At 34.6% G+C, this 21,429-nt stretch overlaps 1 protein-coding gene across 1 annotated transcript; it reads right to left on the bottom strand.

Moving 5' to 3' along the window:
* Window positions 1–670: 670 nt before the first annotated feature.
* LOC143921679 (anoctamin-4) lies at window positions 671–21,395 on the bottom strand. The gene is made up of 24 exons (XM_077445031.1): window positions 21,362–21,395; window positions 18,985–19,055; window positions 18,806–18,901; window positions 17,060–17,212; window positions 16,876–16,983; window positions 16,647–16,800; window positions 16,417–16,574; window positions 16,193–16,341; window positions 8,823–8,922; window positions 8,644–8,751; window positions 8,362–8,567; window positions 8,120–8,286; window positions 7,945–8,040; window positions 7,161–7,282; window positions 6,926–7,090; window positions 6,685–6,828; window positions 5,453–5,622; window positions 5,228–5,367; window positions 4,777–4,936; window positions 4,660–4,705; window positions 4,357–4,462; window positions 4,102–4,280; window positions 1,433–1,619; window positions 671–1,341 (listed from the first exon to the last, which is right to left on the bottom strand). Exons 1-24 carry the CDS (start codon window positions 21,393–21,395, stop codon window positions 1,214–1,216), a joined length of 3,147 nt encoding a protein of 1,048 aa, XP_077301157.1. The 3' UTR covers window positions 671–1,213.
* Between the last annotated feature and the right edge of the window lie 34 nt (window positions 21,396–21,429).

The following is a 21,429-nucleotide window of genomic DNA, read 5'->3' as shown; positions in this document are numbered from 1 at the left end:
CACAAAGTACTCGTCACAAAGTCACTAAAATCTCTACAACGGAACATCTGGCAGCCGAAAAGTCCATCATACTAACGAGAACTTGAGTGCCAAATATTGTGTATTCGCGATTTTCATGGCAAAAATTGTCTGTGACCACCGCAATGTGACTAATAGTCCAATTACCATGAGATTCATAGGAGGAGGTCTACCCCCACTCCTAATCTTAATGCTTTGGTACCAGTTCATTTTTCGAGTCTTCATCAACTCAGATTTTATGCCGTAAGGGCCACTGGACAAAGTGACTCTTCAGATACTAAGTAGGGACAGTTGGGTAACTGGTCACTTTTCCAGAGTGACCGACTGTCCCCAAATTTGACCAAGTGTTCTTGAAAATGACAAGGCATCCAGAGTAAGACTAAGTATCTTTAAGAATGACCGGGCATTACCCAGAATTACAGCAACGTTAAGTGTGACCAAACGTCTGAACGTTCCTGAAAATGTCCAAATGTCAGTAAGTATGACCGCAAATCTTTTTGTCATACCTAGAAAATATTTGAGCACTGTCCAGAATGACTGAGCATTTTTAATAAAGGAGGTAAGTAAAAATAACGAGCATCTCTGCAAATGTCAAACTACGATTTTTTGGGTTACTTGTTTGTAATTTTGTGATACACTAAATAGAAATCTTAATTAAAATAAATTTATTGTAACATTTAACTGTATAACAGAGAATTGGTGTGTTATTAAAAATTAATCACATTTACAAATGACTAGGTACAAATTAAAATTACTAATCACAACCAGGAATAAGCGTTATTTTTCACAATACATATGTAGATGTGTATGCACTGTCATTTATCCACGTGTGTAATTTCAATTTCGAATACTTAGTTTGTACGAGTACGCCAAAACGTACAAAATTTCAATATAACGTATTTGAATCATCATAATATGTATGAAAACGTGTGAACATCGTTATTTTTCGTACAATTTAGTGCTACATATTTATAAATGTGGTATATTTTATTGATTTTATACATATGAACTTCTTATACTAGTTGATATCTCATATTAAATCTTCTATTCGGTACATATGATGCATCCGTCGTCCGTTCTACTTTTCGAACCTATCAATCAAGGTTCAGATTAAAATTCTTATGGATTAATTACACGTGTACAAATGTCAGTGCAGTTGAATCAGTTCCGAATTCCTTGATCAGCTAGCGTAGTGTCAGTGATGTTGCCAAGCTTCCGCTACTGAAGCCAGCGATGCTCGGGGTCTTTGCGACACCGTCACATGAGCATCCAATCCATCCGATACCTTCGACAGGCGTCTAGCCCAAGATCCAACAGCTCCAACTAAATCAAAATAACATGTACATACATATTATCATCTATATTAATAATATAATTATTTTCACACAGTAATTAATATTAATAATAATATAACCTGCAGCAGGAGGCTGCCGGAGTTGATTCATCAATCTTTCATACTCGGATTCGTTACCCTTCTTCAAGCCGTGTTCATATTTGGCCTCTTTAGCCAACAGTGCTTCCCGTTGCCTTTGAGTCTTCAACTCGCTGGGTACATCCGGTATTATGTATTGCATAAAACCCGTCAGTCCGAACACAATATGCTGAAATTTAATACACACGTATAATCAAATGTATGTTACTATCACTTATTTTAATCTCAGGCAGATTCCCCATATTTATTTCATCTTTAATTTATACCAGGAAGCCTAACAGGTAACCTCAACGCGCTTTCCTAGCCAGAAATATTGTACATTTGATACAAATATTATAAGTATTGTAGGAATACATTGTAACCGCATGAAATCCCACGTTTCAACTGCAAAACAAATGACGTCAAGACGCCGCAGAACACCGGGTGATAAAATCCAATCAAGCAGAACGCGACCCGCAGACGCTGAGAACATTCCACATGCGCGAGCAAACAGGAAACGATCCGGGACGCGAATGACATTCTTTGCACACAACCAAGTGCAGCTGCACCACGTGACCTCCGGACAAGGACTTTAGCACACGACCACCATCGGACTACCATGTATAAACCCGCACAGTGAACTCAACGGGCAGGGACCACATATCAACCCAGCGAGGCATCTCCGCTGGGGTACCCCAAGGTTCCATCCTCGGTCCCACGCTATTCAACTTGTACACACACGACATACCCACTCCTACACATAGGTACACAAACGCACAGTATGCCGATGACACTGCCATCTTAGCGAGCTCCGTCAGCCCCAAGGGAGTCTCGCTCGCCCTCCAGAAGTACTCGGACCAACTGGTAGCGTGGTACGATAAATGGCTGATGAAAATCAACCCGGACAAAAGTCAGGCAATATTCTTCTCCAGACGTAAAAATCGGTGCAAACCAGCCAAGCCAGTAATTATAAACGACCAACCAGTCAACTGGACCACGTCTACCCGCTACCTGGAGGTAATAATCGACCGCAAATTAACCTGGAGACCCCACATCACTAACGCGGTGCGTAGAGCTAGGGCAGTTGCGTCAAAGCTTTACCCACTATGCAAACCAAACAGCAAGCTCTCGTTTAAAAAAAAGTGCTTGCTGTATAAATCCATCATCCGCCAACAAATCACGTACGCGAGCCCCGTGTGGGCTCACACTACCGTCTCCAACAGATCCATACTCAGACTACAGACAGTACAAAACAAATTCTTGCGTGCCGTGGGCAACTACGACTGGTACACAAGAAACACTATAATTCACAATGACCTAAACATTGACTACCTTGACAAACACGTACACAAACTTGCCGTAAACTACTGTTACGTACGCCGCGGATTGAGCGAATTGCACTTAGACCAACGGATATCTGTTATCGGATTAACTAGGTGCATGCACTTACTTACAAAGATTATATCTGGACTCTAAGTGCATTTAGGCTAAACAATGACCGTTATTAGTTATTTCTCAGAATTGGTACGGGGAGACCCAATGTCGTGGAAATTCATATCCGAATACGTGACTATACAACAGGTAAACAGATTAGGCGTCCTGAGAGATCTACCCTTTATAAGGCGGTACGTAGGCGATATCATGTCATTCTGGACTGAGCACTGTCAGTACGTATATCTCCTGAATCATCAATAAATGCTGTGAAACGACTGTTGGCCTTTTACTTGGATCCTCCACCCACCCCTACGCAACACTACTTTAAGTCTCTCGGCAAGGTAGACAATCCCTTAATAAATTCCCTCAGCAAGACCAAACTAATATTTAACCAAATGCCCATCGACATTCTGAAGATGGGTATAGGCTAAAATTAGCATCCAATTAAATTAACCAGATTCATCCACCTCCAAACAGTCCATACCCGTTAACCACCCACTAACACACTAACCCCGACAGTATCCCACAGATGGTGCACTAATTTTGCTTAGTGTTCCAGATTGACAAACACTCCACAAGCGAGCGGCTGCTAGCCCGCACTACAAACATCACCGAGAGTCCGATCCCATATAACACGTTAGATAGATAGGTCAAGGGAGTGTCACTACCCTATAAACTATCGATAAAACGTAGCCACAAAGAACAACGGGCAGTTAATCCAGCCACTCCACCAGAAGCAGAGTAACTGCTTCCTTCTCGAGTACACTGTACAAAATAAACTCTTGTTTAAACTGAACATGAATAAAGATCCTCTTCAAAACACAACTGTGTTTTTATAGGCCGGGATACGGTCAACACACCTTCCCTGCCTACAGTGTTTTACAAAGTACATAAATACATATCAATTAACATCCACAGAGACATTTATGGTCAAATTTGTAAATTTAAAAACTCGAGATTTTGCGAGAAAATGGGTAAGGTTGCCAATTTGTTGGAACCGTTTCAATGAAAATCAGGTAAATTGGTAAACTCTGATAATCAACGATCGATCTGGTGTCACAAATCCAAGGTTTGGCCAGCAGACACCAGTGGGATTTGAACCCGTGACCACTCTGTTCAAAGCATTATATGCTAACCACTAGTCTATTCTGCTGGTTATATATAATATATTCTATGGTCATAGACTGATAAGTATGAAATATAATAGACGAAAAGTACAAAAATGATTAATACAATACCTCAAAGACCACGACAAAAGCTAGACGAGCTGCAAAGACATGCCAATAGTGCGGAGACAGTCCGTATGGATCTTCCTTATGATCAGGTGGATTTCTATACCCTCGAAATTGACATATAGTTTCGTTTTTGTTTATTTTGGCAACTCCCCAACTGTCGAGATAGTCCGTCGTGTTGAACGCTTCAAAATTAAAATACATGCCAATTTTTAAACGTATTTACAATTTATTTGAGTATTATCCATTTGAGTTGTTTACATGAAAGTGAATGATCGATGTATCCAACGAGTGAAGAATTATGCGAATATACAAACTTGTAGACCATTCTAGGTATGAAATCGCTTGTGTACGCTATGACAAATGCCTGAAATATAAAGGTAAATGTATAAAATTGTATTCAGATACTCTTCAAAATATCAAATTAGGCTGGGACGCTAGCTATTTATGTATATCTGATATGACAAGCTTTGGTATTTAAAACTCTTGTGCATATGTAGCGATGTTTACATTATGAAACAATTGTAAATTTTAATAATACAAGTTAGTTCCTTTGGTACTCACATTTGACACCACCGCAGCGTATGTTATGCCTTTCAGTATTCCAAACCTAAAAATGTATTTTATATTTATTGAATGAAACCTCATTTTGGTGTTTCAACTATGTAAAACTGATCTTACCATGCGCCTATATCTTCAACTCGTTCTGCTAATGGCCTCCTAGCTTGTGTCACCATTTTATAAGCATCCAATCTAATCTCAGCCACGTTATTGATCAAAGCAAAGAGAGGCGCCAAAGGAAATGCGGCGACAAATAGTGTAACGAAGCCGTATTGCAAGACTGTAACAAAAAAATGATATTAACTCATCTTAACTTTCGAAATCCCTTTCACTCAAGTGGTGTCTCAATGTCAGGAATATATTGATAATAAACTTTAATAAAAATAGAGTGACTATAATGTTTGGCCTGGCCTGTAGTAGTTTTCCATTTTTATTTTGAAAGCTACCATTAACTACTGCTACATACATTATGTACCACTATCAATCAATAGTAAACAAAAGTACCATTGTACATAAAGTTAATGGCCAGTTACTATAGTATCTCCTCTTTTCTTTATATAATATTACTGACTCATTTCAAGATACTCTTCAAACAGTGACAATTTGTCTGGATCCTCGAGATGGTAGTCTTGCTCCCATGCTTGATCTTCACGATCTTTGTCCACGGTGCTTGCGAAATGTCGACGCTGCCTCCACCAATTCCACATCTTTCTGAACAAGACGTAAACACATTTGAAAGTAGGTTTAAGGTGTTAAATTAAAAAGGTTTTGAATTCGAACTAACATTCATCCTTACGGATATAGTATCTCGAGGAAATTGTTGACGAACTGTTTGCCGATCATTATTATTGCCAACTGTATGCAGAGTTCGCTGAGGCAACCGGCGGGATCGCAAATGTCCCCTTTCAATTTAAAAAATTCAGAATGTCGCGCCTGCTTGTCTCCAGGATACTCGAAGAAGCGACCCTACAATCGAAATTCAAATATTAGATCATGTGTGCCAAGACGTTTATACATAGCACATCCTTAGACCACATTGGTAATACTATATAGAAGAATCAAGGGACTGAGTATTGTGACGCCTTTTACGCGGAAATGGCTCCCACGTTGGGATATGCAGGGCGGGCAGGTGTCCTCCAGGAACACGATCGAAAGGGAAACCGTGGACTGACCTGGAATGTGTCGTTATCTCTCATGGGAGTTCTCTTGGTTCTATGCTCGTCAAAGCGCAGCCAACTGTACGAGCTGGTGGGAAAAAAACTGGAGACCCGGTCACGAGGTCCTTCCTCTACGTAGACGGCTTCTGACTGTTCCGCGAATAGTTGCGTATGAAGAGGCCTGGAGCTCCAAGGGCTGTACAGCTACTACTGGGCTCAACCGTATGTGGATTTCTCGGCTCGACTCTCAGGATGCAGCTGGGACAGGGAGAGACTCGACCGTGTCCCTTGGAGGTCTGATGAGAAGAGCGTCTGGAACGGAAAATCGGAGCTCGACCGTCTCCGAAGAAAGTCTACCGAGAAGAGAGACTGGGACAGGGAGAAACTGGTCTCGACCGTGTCCGTTGGAAGTCTGGTGAGAAGAGCGTCTGGGACGGGAGATCGGATCTCGACCGTCTCCAAAGAAAGTCTACCGAGGAGAGAGCTCGTCTTCTCGCGTGCTGAAATCTACATATGTTCGGGGAGTGGGGGTTGATTGGTGCCATGATGCCAACCTAACCTTTGGCACTGCTGCCAACTGAAGGGACGGTGAGGAAGACGTAGTGTTACAGTATGAAAATAATAATTGCTTATAATAATACACAATTGATCATCTTTTTTAATTGTGAGTTCATTTAGCTTTTTAACAGCTTTTATTTATATTTTATACTATTTTTTGTCAGAAAAGCTATGTATGTGTGAGCCCCGGTAAAACATACATAAAAATAAATACAAAACTTAATAAGCAACTCAATTTAAACAAACTGTGGACATATCACCATTGTGATTTAAGGACAGTATACATATACATATAATCTGTAATTTATATTACCTTAAAAAATGCTATGTATATTAACGACGAGTAAAAGTTCATAAATTCAAATAGGAATATTTTAAATGTATAAGAATCTTCATATTCGATCTGAGTTCTTGGGTTTTCCATATTTGTCAATATTATTGCTAATTTAGCATATATCTGAAACGTTTTTAAATCAAAAATTAAATAACCTAGACCAATCAAGCATTTTTGTTTGCATATATGTATTTAGAATAACTTTATAATATTATATTACCCTTGTTAAAATCATAATAATTATTAAATTAATAACGGCTGCCATCATAGACGTGAAAATTTTGGCATGCCGTTGTATAAATAAGTCTCCTCCTCCATATATGACCGATACTAGAGCTATTCTGTAGATAATAGTACCTAATACAGCACCTAGCACTACTGAAATCTAAAATAAATACATTAAATTACATTACATTGTCACATTCCAAAGAAATTTCGAAATGTATTATACTAACCATAAAAAAAATAGCACTACCCGATGCTGCAAATCTTAAGGTTCGCGACCAAGTTGGAAGATATGGTTCTTTTTCTCTCGTCACTGGATTTATTCTGAATGTTTTCACCGATGTTTCAAATTCTGAAATAGCATTTATAATAATAAATAATGGTTACCATTTATAAGCCCGGCAAAATTGCCCTATTTCCAGACAAATTAGGTATTTATCACGACATAATATGCAAATAATCATGTCTAAAACATTTCGCCCTGCAAATAAAAATAGTGCCCCTCGCCAAAATAGCTCGCACGACCCAATCGGGGTCCGCCCGGAAAATCAAACGTCAATAACAAAAATAAAATTTAAATGAATAAAACCAGCCCTAACTTAACCTAACCTAACCTGAACTTAAATAAATAAGTGTTGGCTGCTAACATATTACAATGTGTTCGCTTCCGCATCCAGTCACAAAAACATGCGGCATCCAATTGTCAAAATTTATAATTTCACTGATATGGGCCAGTGAAATGTAACTGGTTATGATTTCACTGAAACGTCAAATTTTATTTTTGTTACTGGCAACCCATTTGAGGTTTGATTTGCCGGGCGGACCCCGATTGGGTCGTGTGCGCCATTTTAGAGATGTTAGTTTATCATTAAATGTCGTTTTGACATATGTATGTCATGTAATTTATTTTACAGTCGTGCAAAAAATATTATCCCATAAATAATTGTGCTAGGTGTATTATACACACATGTGTACATATGTACATACTATATGTATAATCTATTAAAATTGTACCTGGTCTTGGTTCTTCATCTTGATCGGTTCCACTTAAATCCCATTCCCATTTTAATATTGACTGTTTTCTTTTCCATAATTCTAAAAAACTTGTAGCTAAAATAAAATATACATATTATATACATATGTAATGTGTATTATTTTGATGTAATTTTTTTATGAATGCATATAATACCCCAAAAAGACATGAAAATGGCAAAAAAGACAGTAGCAGGATTGTCAAATAAGTACGTAAGCCGTGCAAACAAACAGGAGTCTGAAAGTTTCTGATATTTACAGGCTTTATCACAAAGTGGACAAAGAGTGATGCTTCCTGGACCAGATGTATCGCAAATTTCCTTTCTAAAATACAGAATTTTCATTATTAAACTGTCTTATTACTATAAATGCATTTCAAGTATGATATATTGTATTTACGATGGTACATTGTCGTCAAAATCCATGGAGATGAGTCCATATAAGAAGCAAAGTGTTCCAACAATGGCTGGTGCGTACAACATTTTCGTATAAAATCCTAGCCAACAAAAATACAATGCTATCTTGTCGCCAAAGTATTTCTTTACCAACCACAGAGGCTGTTTTTTATGCCATTTGCTAGGTCGAGCCCATTCCAAATATAGCAACTGCAATTGAGAATCATTTTTGTAACATAAATGTATTGGCAAATGTTTCTTTTATATGAAAATATCAAACTCTTACTCGTCTATCATAAGTTTCTCCATTGGCTGTTGGCTTATTATATCTCCCTTCATGTAAAGGAAAACATGCTGAATATGTTCCGTCGTTTAATAACCTTCTAATCCCCACCTATAACACCGAAAATTGCTTTCAATAATGTCAAACTAAGATGTTGTAATTAGAAAAGAAAATGTCTAAACCTTTTCTGTTGTGTCATATTTGGCTCTGAGTAAAATTTGCATTACTAACAATGAACGTTGAGCTGAAGTGTATGAAGTTAACCTATCTTTTACGAGAAATCTGAAATAGTTTTAATAAAAAATATAAAATTCAATTGATATACATATGTATATGTATAATCGTAGGTACTGTTTATGACTTATAATACATGAATATATCAAGCTTATTTTCAACAGGGGCGGCTCGTGACTTTAAAAGCAAGTGGGGCACGAGAAGGCTGAACCCCCTCCCCCGTTCCTCCTACATATTTATTTATTTTCCAAAAAATTTAATTTATATATTTTTAGTGACATTTTTATGCAAATAAAATGACTTTTATTAACAAATTATCGACTTCGTTGATTATGTGTTCTGAAAAAGTAAAAATATAATTGATAAAAAATATTTAATGATAAAATTGTCATATTGTGATTGACAATTTAAGCAAAATATAGTTGAAATGTCGAAAAACGTTGACAGTGCTGTGTATTTTTTGAATCGTATAGAGCAGAGCATCGTAACCTGTGCACCGCGGTAATATGTGTTCCCCGAACAGCACTTCGGCCTAATGCATGCGAGTGAGATCGCGTGTGAGGGAGAAAACCAATGTTATTTAGTGTTTTGTCCCTATGCATATACGGAATAACTAGCGACTGCCGATGAAGTACATATGTATGTAAGTAGCTGACAAACTCTACGAGTCGTAAACAATGTGTGCCGCGAATATCCAGAGATTACGATGCTCTGGTATAGAGAATATAGACGATCGGGGCCAAAGAGACATTTATGCAGCCAATTAAAAGTGACCTTCTGTATACGGTAATAGGGATCTTTTTTCTCTTCTTCGACTGACTGTCTACACTCTACAGAGTGTCACTCGCAAGTGCCAGAGTATCAGGTAAACTAAAGCTGGCGACCACGGGACCACAGCGGATAAGCGTCTGCCTCCAACTGAATTACGAACCGGTTCTGCTCACAGTGTGATGAGCGGGATAAATAAACACGGTACGCGACGATTGGGCGCCCAGGACGATTGGTCGACCAGTGTTACTCGCCACTGCGACAACTGGACGACGAGACTGGCGGACACTGCGTCAATTGGGCCCTGCGTCAATTGGGCGCCCATCGCACTGGGCGATCGTCGACTGGGCGATGGCGACTGGGCGACCTGGGCGCGTGGGCGACCGCCGACACGGCCCGCTGGTGAAGTGGTCGCCAAGCTTACGTAAACTCTGCGTTTTGCAAGGAACGACCGCGACCGTCTCCGTTATAGGAATTTCCGATGCACTGACAAATATTCTACCTACATACATATGCTTTATACCGCTTTATTTTTCGTTTCAGTTTTACCAATTTTTCGTAACAACACGAATCATACTATTAATTTTTTTCGCTATATTATATTACATTTGCTGGAATTTTATATTAAACGTACTTTTATAAATACATGTGTAGCACCTTTTCACAAAAAATAATTGTTAGATGACAAATCATATGTACCTACATATTCTCCAAAATAATATAAAAGAAAAATGATCGATTGAATCTTTCGCGCAGTGCTTTTAGTTTGTTTTCAAATGGACACACTTTTTTTTCTTTTAAATGGATAAATTATATTTCAGTTTTATCAATTGGATAAATTCACACTCTATTCTCAATTTTCTCAACACTGTATTAGTTATACATAATTACAAAATATTTTCTAGTAGCGATTCTCAAAGTTTTCAAGATTATATTTTTTTTCAATGATGAAATACGTTTACGAAAAAAAAGCGCATACTTAAATTCGTTCGCGGAGCTCGAATAATTTTTTTCGGCTTTTCCCATAATTAAATTATTACATCGTTTACGATTCGCAGAGGCAATTCTCGAAAAAAATAGCTTTTTAAAGCAATTTTAAACATCTCCCGTTCTATGGTTATTGTTGAAAATTACATTGAGCCACAAAAAATCACGTTTTTTAGTTACCAGAGCGGAGACTAACCAATCTTTACTAACTTTGACCCACTGAATTCGAATATGATATTGATTTTTGCTGGTTGGTGATCGTTTACGAGATATGAGCGTTTAAAAAAATGCGCGATTTTTACAGTTTTTTGGCTTTTGCGGTCTTTAACTCAAAACCTAGTATTGCTGTGCTCAAAGTGAGTATTGAAATCAATAGTCAGATGTTTTTCCTATTGATTGTGATATTGCATTGCTTTAAAATACTTATAATTAATTGTCTAGCGAATTTTAAAAGTCAAAAATATATTTTTTTTACGGATTTTTTCTCCGTGCTATTTTGCATTTATTTGGCAATTTTTTTATTTCACCTCGTTTATAAGGATTGGTTTTCTATTTCAATATTTTTTATTTTTATCCAAACGTACTAACTCGAGCGGTAATTGCAATTTTAGTCACATTAAAATCTATATGATAGTTTATAGTAATTAAGGCTCATTTCGTTTATCAATAATTTAATAAAGTTTATTTTTACTAATTAATATCTTTCGCTTTTGTAAATTCGAGACATACATACATATGTATAACGAATTATGTTTACATCTATAACTGTCATCCAGCGCTCATCTGTTCATCTAATCTATAATTTCTTTAATAATATTTTATACGTATAAAATATTACAAAGACCTTACAAGAAATTATATATTTTCAAATATTTGGACCGAATGAACGAACTCATTCAAAACGTTTTTTTTTACTATGAGTGGCAGTTTTATTGCCTAAAGATAAATAATACCGCGCCTCGTAGGCTAGGCTACAGATGCTCTGCAAGTCGTTTTGATAAAAGAGTTCTCAAAACGACTTTTGACAACTGTTTCTCGAACTACTTTTTTTCTTGATTGTTTTACATGACATGTTATACATACATATGTAAGGTTTTTCAACGGGTTTTTGCGGTATCATAAATTCATGGCCCTCAAATTTGGTTTAAAATAATGCAATGACGTAAATGATTTTATACCCTTTATCCTTTTATTAAATTCAAATTATTCTGAAATGGTTTTCATCGTTTTTTCAAAACCTCTCCGATAAATTAACCTTTTTTTATTCCAAAAAAAATGGCAAAGTTTCAAAGCGATTGGAAAAGTTTTAGGAGGTTTGTCCAAAACTAAGATAAACCTTGTAATTTTCAAATGTTATAATTAGCATGGAAATCATTTTTTCAATGTATGTATGTGTTGTATGAATGCATGTACATACATACATATGTACATCTGTTATTTTGAAAATTTTCAATTTAATATTTATTTTCATTATTCATCAATGAAAAGTAAATCAAAAAACTTTATTAATACTATGATTTGATGAATATACTAAATACTGGCGATTCTAGAATTGATTTAATGTTGAGAGTTACAAATTTTACACGTTTTGGATTTTCGTAAGATTAAAAATAAGCACCAATCACACGGTTGATCCCATATTTTATCGAGATACGAGAATCTCGAATTTTCATAATAAAATATTCTCGAGAAATGAGAATCTCGTAATTTTACAATAAAATATTCTCGAGAAACGAGAATCAAAATTTCTCGAGAAATCTCGAGACAAGATTTCTCGATCACAACCTCTAGTTTTATGGTTATTGTTGAAAATTATGCTTTTTAAATAATTATTTAATAACGAGTCCATAATGTTATGATGCGTTTAGGTACATATGTATGTATGTACATATATCAAAAACTACGTACATAGATAAAGTAAAAATTAGCCGTAAGAATTAAAAATATAGACATTTTCGTCATATTAAAATTTTATATGATAGTTTATAGTAATTTATAGTAATTAAGGCTCATTTCGTTTATCAATAATTTAATATATTACTATGTAGGTAAATATCTATTGCTTTTGTAAATTAGAAACATACATACATACATACATATATATATATATATATATATATATATATATATATATATATATATATATATATATATATATATATATATATATATATATATATATATATATATATATATAACGAATTATGTTTACATCTATGTATAACTGTCATCCAGCGCTCATCTGTTCAACTAATATATAATTTCTTTAATAATATTTTTTCAAGCCTATTTCACCCTTTTGCAAATGAAATTCACCCTTTTTGCAAATGAAATTCATCCTTTTGCAAATGAAATTAGTACTTTTGCAAATGAAAATTAACCCTTTTGCAAATGAAGTTCGTCCTTTTCAAAAATCGTATTAAAAAATAAAGAAACCGAATTAAACAAAATGTGCTTTTTATGTATTATAGTTTAAACTTATATTTATATTTGTACATACCATAGATATTTATTTAGAAGGTGCAAATACTATTTTTATTTGTTTATTTTCAATTTTTCAATTTTCATTCTGTTAATCTGAATCAATTTTCATTGTGTTAAGTGAATTTCATTAGCAAAAGGGTGAAATAGGCTTGCAAAAACTGTATATAAGTATTTTTATTTTTATTTTTGAACATTAAATTTGTACGAATATCAACACAAATTAAAAATCATGCGGTTCAAAGTCACCATGCACATTTTATTTATATTTACTTTATCTATGTATGTACGTAGTATAGATTAAGTTTTGTATAATTTGTGTCCGCATTCCGTTACGGATCCCTTCGACAAAAAAAAGGGTAGGTACCTGGGTCAGATTCATTCTCGCTCGTTTTTCGGAACAATAGACTGACCATTTAAGACTCGAAATATCTCCTACAATAGAAAGTTATAAAAAACTCCTGAATGCTAGACAATAACACGTTTTGTATATATATCTATATGTAGTATTTTTCTTTGATATTCAATGATGAAATTCAAATAGAAGAAATATCGCATGATTTTTAATTTGTGTCGATATTCGTACAAATTTACGTAAAAAATATTCGTACAAATTTAATGTTCAAAAATAAAAAATAAAAATACTTATATAATAGCGCGAATTGCATCGGCTTTCGATGATCTTAAAAAATATGGGATCGAATTTACAAAAGCGAAAGATATTAATTAGTAAAAATAAACTTTATTAAATTATTGATAAACGAAATGAGCCTTAATTACTATAAACTATCATATAGATTTTAATGTGACTAAAATTGCAATTACCGCTCGAGTTAGTACGTTTAGATAAAAATAAAAAATATTGAAATAGAAAACCAATCCTTATAAACGAGGTGAAATAAAAAAATTGCCAAATAAATGCAAAATAGCACGGAGAAAAAATCCGTAAAAAAAATATATTTTTGACTTTTAAAATTCGCTAGACAATTAATTATAAGTATTTTAAAGCAATGCAATATCACAATCAATAGGAAAAACATCTGACTATTGATTTCAATACTCACTTTGAGCACAGCAATACTAGGTTTTGAGTTAAAGACCGCAAAAGCCAAAAAACTGTAAAAATCGCGCATTTTTTTAAACGCTCATATCTCATAAACGATCACCAACCAGCAAAAATCAATATCATATTCGAATTCAGTGGGTCAAAGTTAGTAAAGATTGGTTAGTCTCCGCTCTGGTAACTAAAAAACGTGATTTTTTGTGGCTCAATGTAATTTTCAACAATAACCATAGAACGGGAGATGTTTAAAATTGCTTTAAAAAGCTATTTTTTTCGAGAATTGCCTCTGCGAATCGTAAACGATGTAATAATTTAATTATGGGAAAAGCCGAAAAAAATTATTCGAGCTCCGCGAACGAATTTAAGTATGCGCTTTTTTTTCGTAAACGTATTTCATCATTGAAAAAAAATATAATCTTGAAAACTTTGAGAATCGCTACTAGAAAATATTTTGTAATTATGTATAACTAATACAGTGTTGAGAAAATTGAGAATAGAGTGTGAATTTATCCAATTGATAAAACTGAAATATAATTTATCCATTTAAAAGAAAAAAAAGTGTGTCCATTTGAAAACAAACTAAAAGCACTGCGCGAAAGATTCAATCGATCATTTTTCTTTTATATTATTTTGGAGAATATGTAGGTACTGTTATGTACCCCGCTTATCACTTGAGTTCCCACAATATCAAATGTACTTTTCACACGCTCATATACGTGAATAACAAAACCATAAAAATTCCTGTAATAGGATATTCAGATAACACAGGAATGTGCTCAGCCCATAAGATAACAAATCATTTATATAGATCACGATTCGACCGCATTAGTCAGTCATCGCCATCGACTCCGCAGATGACAGTCGTCAGTCATCACCATCAAGACTCCGAGAGAGGTAGTCATCACCATCAAGACACCGATAGAGGTAGTCCTCACCATCGACTCCGCAGATGACAGTCGTTAGTCATCACCATCAAGACTCCGAGAGAGCAGTCTTCACCATCGACTCGAGAAAGCAGTCATCACCATCAAGACTCCGAGAGAGCAGTCATCATCATCAACTCTGACGGACAATCGTCATCGTAAATACTCCGAGAACGCGTCCTCAATTAACGATCAGCACAGCAGCAGAATAAAGTGAACGAAAGTTATAGTGAAATAGTTCTACGTGTCTCCTATTATAAAAATCATAGTTCCATTATCTATCGGTTTTCGAATATATCTATAATATAAGATAATTGTAACATTTTAATAACAATAAAGAAACTTGGTTGGTTAACCAAGTAATAAAAATAAAAATTAAATAAATATCTCCCTGGAACGTGACAGTACATATGATTTGTCATCTAACAATTATTTTTTGTGAAAAGGTGCTACACATGTATTTATAAAAGTACGTTTAATATAAAATTCCAGCAAATGTAATATAATATAGCGAAAAAAATTAATAGTATGATTCGTGTTGTTACGAAAAATTGGTAAAACTGAAACGAAAAATAAAGCGGTATAAAGCATATGTATGTAGGTAGAATATTTGTCAGTGCATCGAAAATTCCTATAACGGAGACGGTCGCGGTCGTTCCTTGCAAAACGCAGAGTTTACGTAAGCTTGGCGACCACTTCACCAGCGGGCCGTGTCGGCGGTCGCCCACGCGCCCAGGTCGCCCACGCGCCCAGGTCGCCCAGTCGCCATCGCCCAGTCGACGATCGCCCAGTGCGATGGGCTCCCAATTGACGCAGGGCCCAATTGACGCAGTGTCCGCCAGTCTCGTCGTCCAGTTGTCGCAGTGGCGAGTAACACTGGTCGACCAATCGTCCTGGGCGCCCAATTGTCCGTGTCCCAAATAAACACGTGTTGAAATTATCAATATGCAACATTTGTTTTTTTTGGTTAGGAGTGATGTGTGTGGGGCAGTGCTCCGTTTGCCTTTAAAGACCAGCCGCCACTGCTTATAATATATGAAGATATCAAGCTTATTTTCAATATATATATTTAAATACATATCACACTCTCACTTACTGTTCTTCTCTGTTGCCTGAAGTGGATGCTGTCGCCTTATAAAAAGACGGCTCTTCTTCAATCAGCGAATGGTCCCAGTCAATGAAGTCATGGAGTCGTCTTCGCAATCGTCCCCATCTGTTTTCCTTTTCAGAATCTTTGTCTTTTCCCTAAAATAGTCAGTTATAATAAATTCAAAACAGAAACTGATTCATAGATGTAAAAATTTTAAAACAACAACTCACCCATGCTTTGACGGATATGGTTATGAATCGCTTCACTGGCAACTTCATACCTATGACTTCAGCATATCGAGCTTCCGTCTTCCAAGGAATGTGAATTTTCAAGAACCACGTCTTTTCGTTGAACGACAAGCATTTGTTTTCCAACTCCAGTTCAAGTCCTTAAATACGGCTAATTATAAATTTATACTCCGATATTATATACATATAATTAAGTTTTAATAGAGATTAACCTTCTTTTATGAGATTATTTTGGAATGTTTTCCTTTGATCTGAGCGCTTTGCTTCTGTTTCAGTCATAACTCCTAAGGTTTCTTCTTCGTAAGCTAAAATCATATCGATTCTTCGTCTTCCATCTCTAAACATTAAAGTTTCTACATCCAATCCCTACAAGTAGTACTTAAAATATATCATATAATGTAGAGGCTTACACATTTGATTTTATAACATATTTATAAATACCTCTCTACTTGTATGGCCTTCTTTTAAAAAGTTACCATTTGATTCGGCATTTTTCAATATTTTGCTATCTGTGTCGTTTATAACCGAAGCCTCTTTTTGCAAATCATCCTGTTTTATAATGAAACAAGCAATTTAGACGTTTGTTACTGACTTTGTGATATCGATTTCGACTTAAATAAATTACCTGTAATGGAGGTAGAGGCGTTGCTCGTACAGGACTATTTCCACACGGTGTTCCAAATGGCTCTTGAACTGAGGGCAAAGATGGAGACAAATGCTTCATTCGATGTTCAGCAGAATGATTACTTCTATGTCCCGAATGTTCTTGAGCACCAAACTAAAGTTTTAAAACCATTATAATATTCATGGTAATGTTTAAAAAATGTGTACGAGGCATGATCAAAAATATAGCAAACAATTACTAGATCTTATCTTCAATGCACTTATTTTTCATTCTGATTCAATCAGGATTGTAAATAGGTTTTTGAGCTCTTTTTCCTATTATGCTTTAGATTAACATTAGAATAATATAATACTGCGATTACTAACCAAATTAAATTAAATTGCAAAATAGAAAATGATCAGTAGATCAGTAGCTATTAAAATAGATATAAGATGTATTGTGAACATAATTTCGTAATAATAAAAAGCATTTAAAAATCAAAATCAAATTCTGATTCAATTCATACCATCAGTTCAAAATTTGATTATAGACAAGACTTCTAAGAAGTATTTCACTTTATCTTCCTATATAGCAGGTAGGTGACGTAGCAAATATTAAATAATGTTCCAAACAATTGCTACAGAATGACATGAATTATGTATGACATCTAAAATACACATGTATATGTATACCTTCCTGACCAATTACAAACAATTCTGCATTTTTATTACATTCGCTGAATTACGAGACACTTAAAACTCAAAATTAACGAGACATCGATGAATTTTAACTTATACATACATAGATTTTATTATACATTAATCATACTCAAATAGTGGTGATATATGTAGTTTAATCGAGGAACCGTTTCAACAATGAAATCAGAAAAATTGGCAAACTCTGATAGGAAGCGATCGACCTGGAGCACAAATATCCAAGTCTGGCCAGCAACATTACAGATATACTCAGAATAAATTATTTTCAATCAAGGTCAACTCACGGGATCAAACCAGGCGCCTCTCGGTGCTAGGCAAAATCCCAACCACCGAGCCATGCTGCTGGCTATTTTCCATCCATTGCTAGATGAAAGCCACTCCACGCTTCCGTTTGTCTCTGTTTTAGGCTACTCTCATCCATCTCACCACACACATTTTTCTGATTTCATACACCCATCTCTTGTGCGGCCTTCCTTGCATCCTTATACATTCTTTCGTATCCCATTCGAACACTTCTTTCATCCATCTATCGTCCGTTCTTCTAGCTACGTGACCCGCTTATTACCGTTTCTATATCTTTACTCTCACCATTATATCAACCACCTTTATCATACTTCTAATCCATGTATTCGGATTTCTATATATCCACGTTATGCCAAGCATACAGCGTTCCATACTTTTTTGAGTGCACTACGAAACTTTATTCAGCATTCAATGGTGAAGTTTCGCATCCATACGTCATCAATGTATTAAAAATTATGTTATATTTACATATACAGGTACGCATGTAAAATTTTGTTAAGCACCATGGATATGTACATATGGTAAACGGATTATTGCGCACATTTCGATCGAGCGCACGACAATCAATGCCACAAAATCGCCCTCGGGTTCTCGTTAGTACAATATTTCGCGTGGGTAGCTTTCGATTGACGTAGTTTTTGGGTGCCAGATGTTCCGTGATCGAGATTGACGTGACAGTGACGTGTGCGAGATCGCTTTTTGCGGAATAATCAGCGAACCGTATATATATGTTTATGTATGTACTTACAGATTTTGTTGGACTTTCCATAATGTCTGCTAATGTGGTTTCACAACTACCAGGAACACTTGGCCCACTTTCAAGACATCCATTCCATGGTCCGTTCTTTGAAAATAATTTGAAGTAAGCAATAATTTTAGGACTACTAAAATTAGGATTGATTTATTAATTATATGTATTGTACTCACTGGTGGTATTCCTGTCATGACAGATCCTTGACTGTGTCGTCTGCGAGCTGGACTCGACCTACTTCTCCATTCTAAACAAAAAACATATTATTCATTACCTTTTTTATTCGTAGCTATTTTACTTTTATGATTTAATTCAAGCGATAATCATTTTTTTGTTCGTCGGATATTATATTATTATTGATTATTTTATGCACACTTTATTTTCGATTAGATTAATGCTTTTTTTATAGACTGTTTTGTATTTACTATCATTGCTTTATTGCTTTCTCGTGGACTTTTAATGTAGGTACCTATATATTTTTCGGTTTAACTCGATATTATATAAAGAAAATTACGTGAATTGTTAAGTATATCGATTTTATGATCAATGCCGGAAAATCGATTCCCTCTACGATTATATCATAATAATTTGATAGAAAAATATTATGAAAAATCTTTGAAGGTTACGATTGATTTTTTGTCCATGAATCATAAACTGTAAATAGATTTTCAGATAACGAAAAGCCATCATTGAATTTATTCATTAAAAATGGGCGTAATTTTACGTCTATCTATTTATCATTATAAAACATTCAAAGCATTGTCGAAAAACCCATATATGTTATTAAAAAAATAGGATTTTCCCCAATTAGGAAAACATGTACATGATTTTCAAATGAAATAATATATGTAATATCATTCATTACGCATACAAATATTCATTTTTTCAATCTAAAACAACCGGAAAATACAAAAAAATTATACACATTCATGTTTTTATGATATGTTCTTAGCTCAGATTAATAAAATGTACATATGATTATCCGCATATTTACCTACATATGCATTCGTTTGTAAAATTGCATGATGATAGTACGATAATTGTGTTCGTAACATTGAAATTAAAAACGGATATAGCGATCTCGCGATCGTATCAAACGTATACGTATTTTTTTATTGCAATATTTCATATGAGTTTGAAAAGACTTGTGTTACAACTTGTTTTATGACTTAATAATTAGTACAATAATTATTTGGTTTAACTATTCTTCATAACAATTATGTATCATATAAAAAAAATACATAGTATATGTACATCCATCTATAATTTATTGCACTTATTTGAAGTGCAATTATCATAAATGTTTTAATATATACGATGCATAATTGTGCATTAATTAAATTAAACACACTTATATGATATTCAAAGGTAAACTTGATAATTTTCGAATCAATACAGATCAAATGATCGACTTAAAATTTCCCTGTTTCCACTTGACCCCAATATTATGTAAATATTTGCAAACCATGTAGGAAAGCATCACGCTTTCATGTTGATGATTTATCAAATCGCTTTAATGTTAGTTTGACATTGCGATAAGAATACAATCCTTGGGAATATATTGCGATAAAAAAACAGAACGCAAAATTTGTTGTAAAATTTGATAAAATTGACTTACCGTTCTCATATTTTAGACGGTCGTAGACTTTCAAACTTACATACATTATAAATTGAGACCTTTAAATTTTAACAAAAATTTCAAGATCTTCAATAAACAGTCCTAATTAATATGATACAATAATAAATTTACAATATTAAATAATGAAAAGTGCAAAAATTAAATAAAAACAATTGAAAAATATATACACGTTTATCGCTGTGTTTTTCACCCTAAAAGTCCTTTTGATTTGACACACATATAATATTTACGTCACAACTAAAACACTGCCAACAAAACGTACGAATATAATAACAAAAGAAAAAAACTTCAATATACACTGTTTGCTACCAATGTTTCCTCTAGGCAAATAGACGACCTTGAGCATTTAGCGACATATATTGAAAATTTATTTAATTAATTAATTTTTCTATTGGTGTTTTACATATATTGTTTATATGTAGGTATGAAGGTAGGTATTTTTTACCATTTTTTTGTTTGTCATATTAAACAATTAAATATAAATATTAAATTAAATATATTTAAAAGGTATTTGAAAACAATTCGACCGCGTGCGGATCAAACACAGGGCCGACACATTTATTTTAATTTTTTTTATTTAATAACTTAATGTGTCAACACCCGTGCGATTATATTTCATCGGGTACAACACTGACAAGGACCGGAAGCGTGCTTTTTCCAGGAAACAGGGCATTTTGGGTCTATTTTCCAGGAAATAGAGCAAACTACAAAGCTAGAGTGCAAAAAAAGGTTCATCATAAAAATTAACAATGCACGGCGAACAATGAACAAAGAACAGCGCAAAGTTGGTCCGCTCTTTAAATTTATAGTCTTGAATTTTGTAAAAAAAAAAGTCCACACACTCGTCACCTAAAATATGTCGTATAGGTATGTACGTATATGCTTCGTCCAATTCCTTTTATAGGTCATCAAACCAATAAATGAGAACACTTTCGTATATGAACACATTTCCTAATGCAAATATACATACATATTTTTAATT

The sequence above is a fragment of the Arctopsyche grandis genome, chromosome 13 (assembly GCF_051622035.1).
Source record: "Arctopsyche grandis isolate Sample6627 chromosome 13, ASM5162203v2, whole genome shotgun sequence".
Taxonomy (NCBI): Eukaryota; Metazoa; Arthropoda; class Insecta; order Trichoptera; family Hydropsychidae; genus Arctopsyche; species Arctopsyche grandis.
Note: the sequence above shows the minus strand (reverse complement) of the source record. Positions and strands in the feature narration are given on the sequence as shown.

What these genes read in the sequence shown, in the direction of transcription:
- LOC143921679 (XM_077445031.1), bottom strand. Translation starts at nt 21,395, where the DNA reads ATGTGTTCATATACGAAAGTGTTCTCATTTATTG. An exon ending in CATCGATCATTCACTTTCAT is followed by an intron (nt 4,281 to 4,356) that starts GTAAACAACTCA and finishes TTAATTTTGAAG; the next exon opens with CGTTCAACACGACGGACTAT. An exon ending in CCGGCAGCCTCCTGCTGCAG is followed by an intron (nt 1,342 to 1,432) that starts GTTATATTATTA and finishes ATTTTGATTTAG; the next exon opens with TTGGAGCTGTTGGATCTTGG.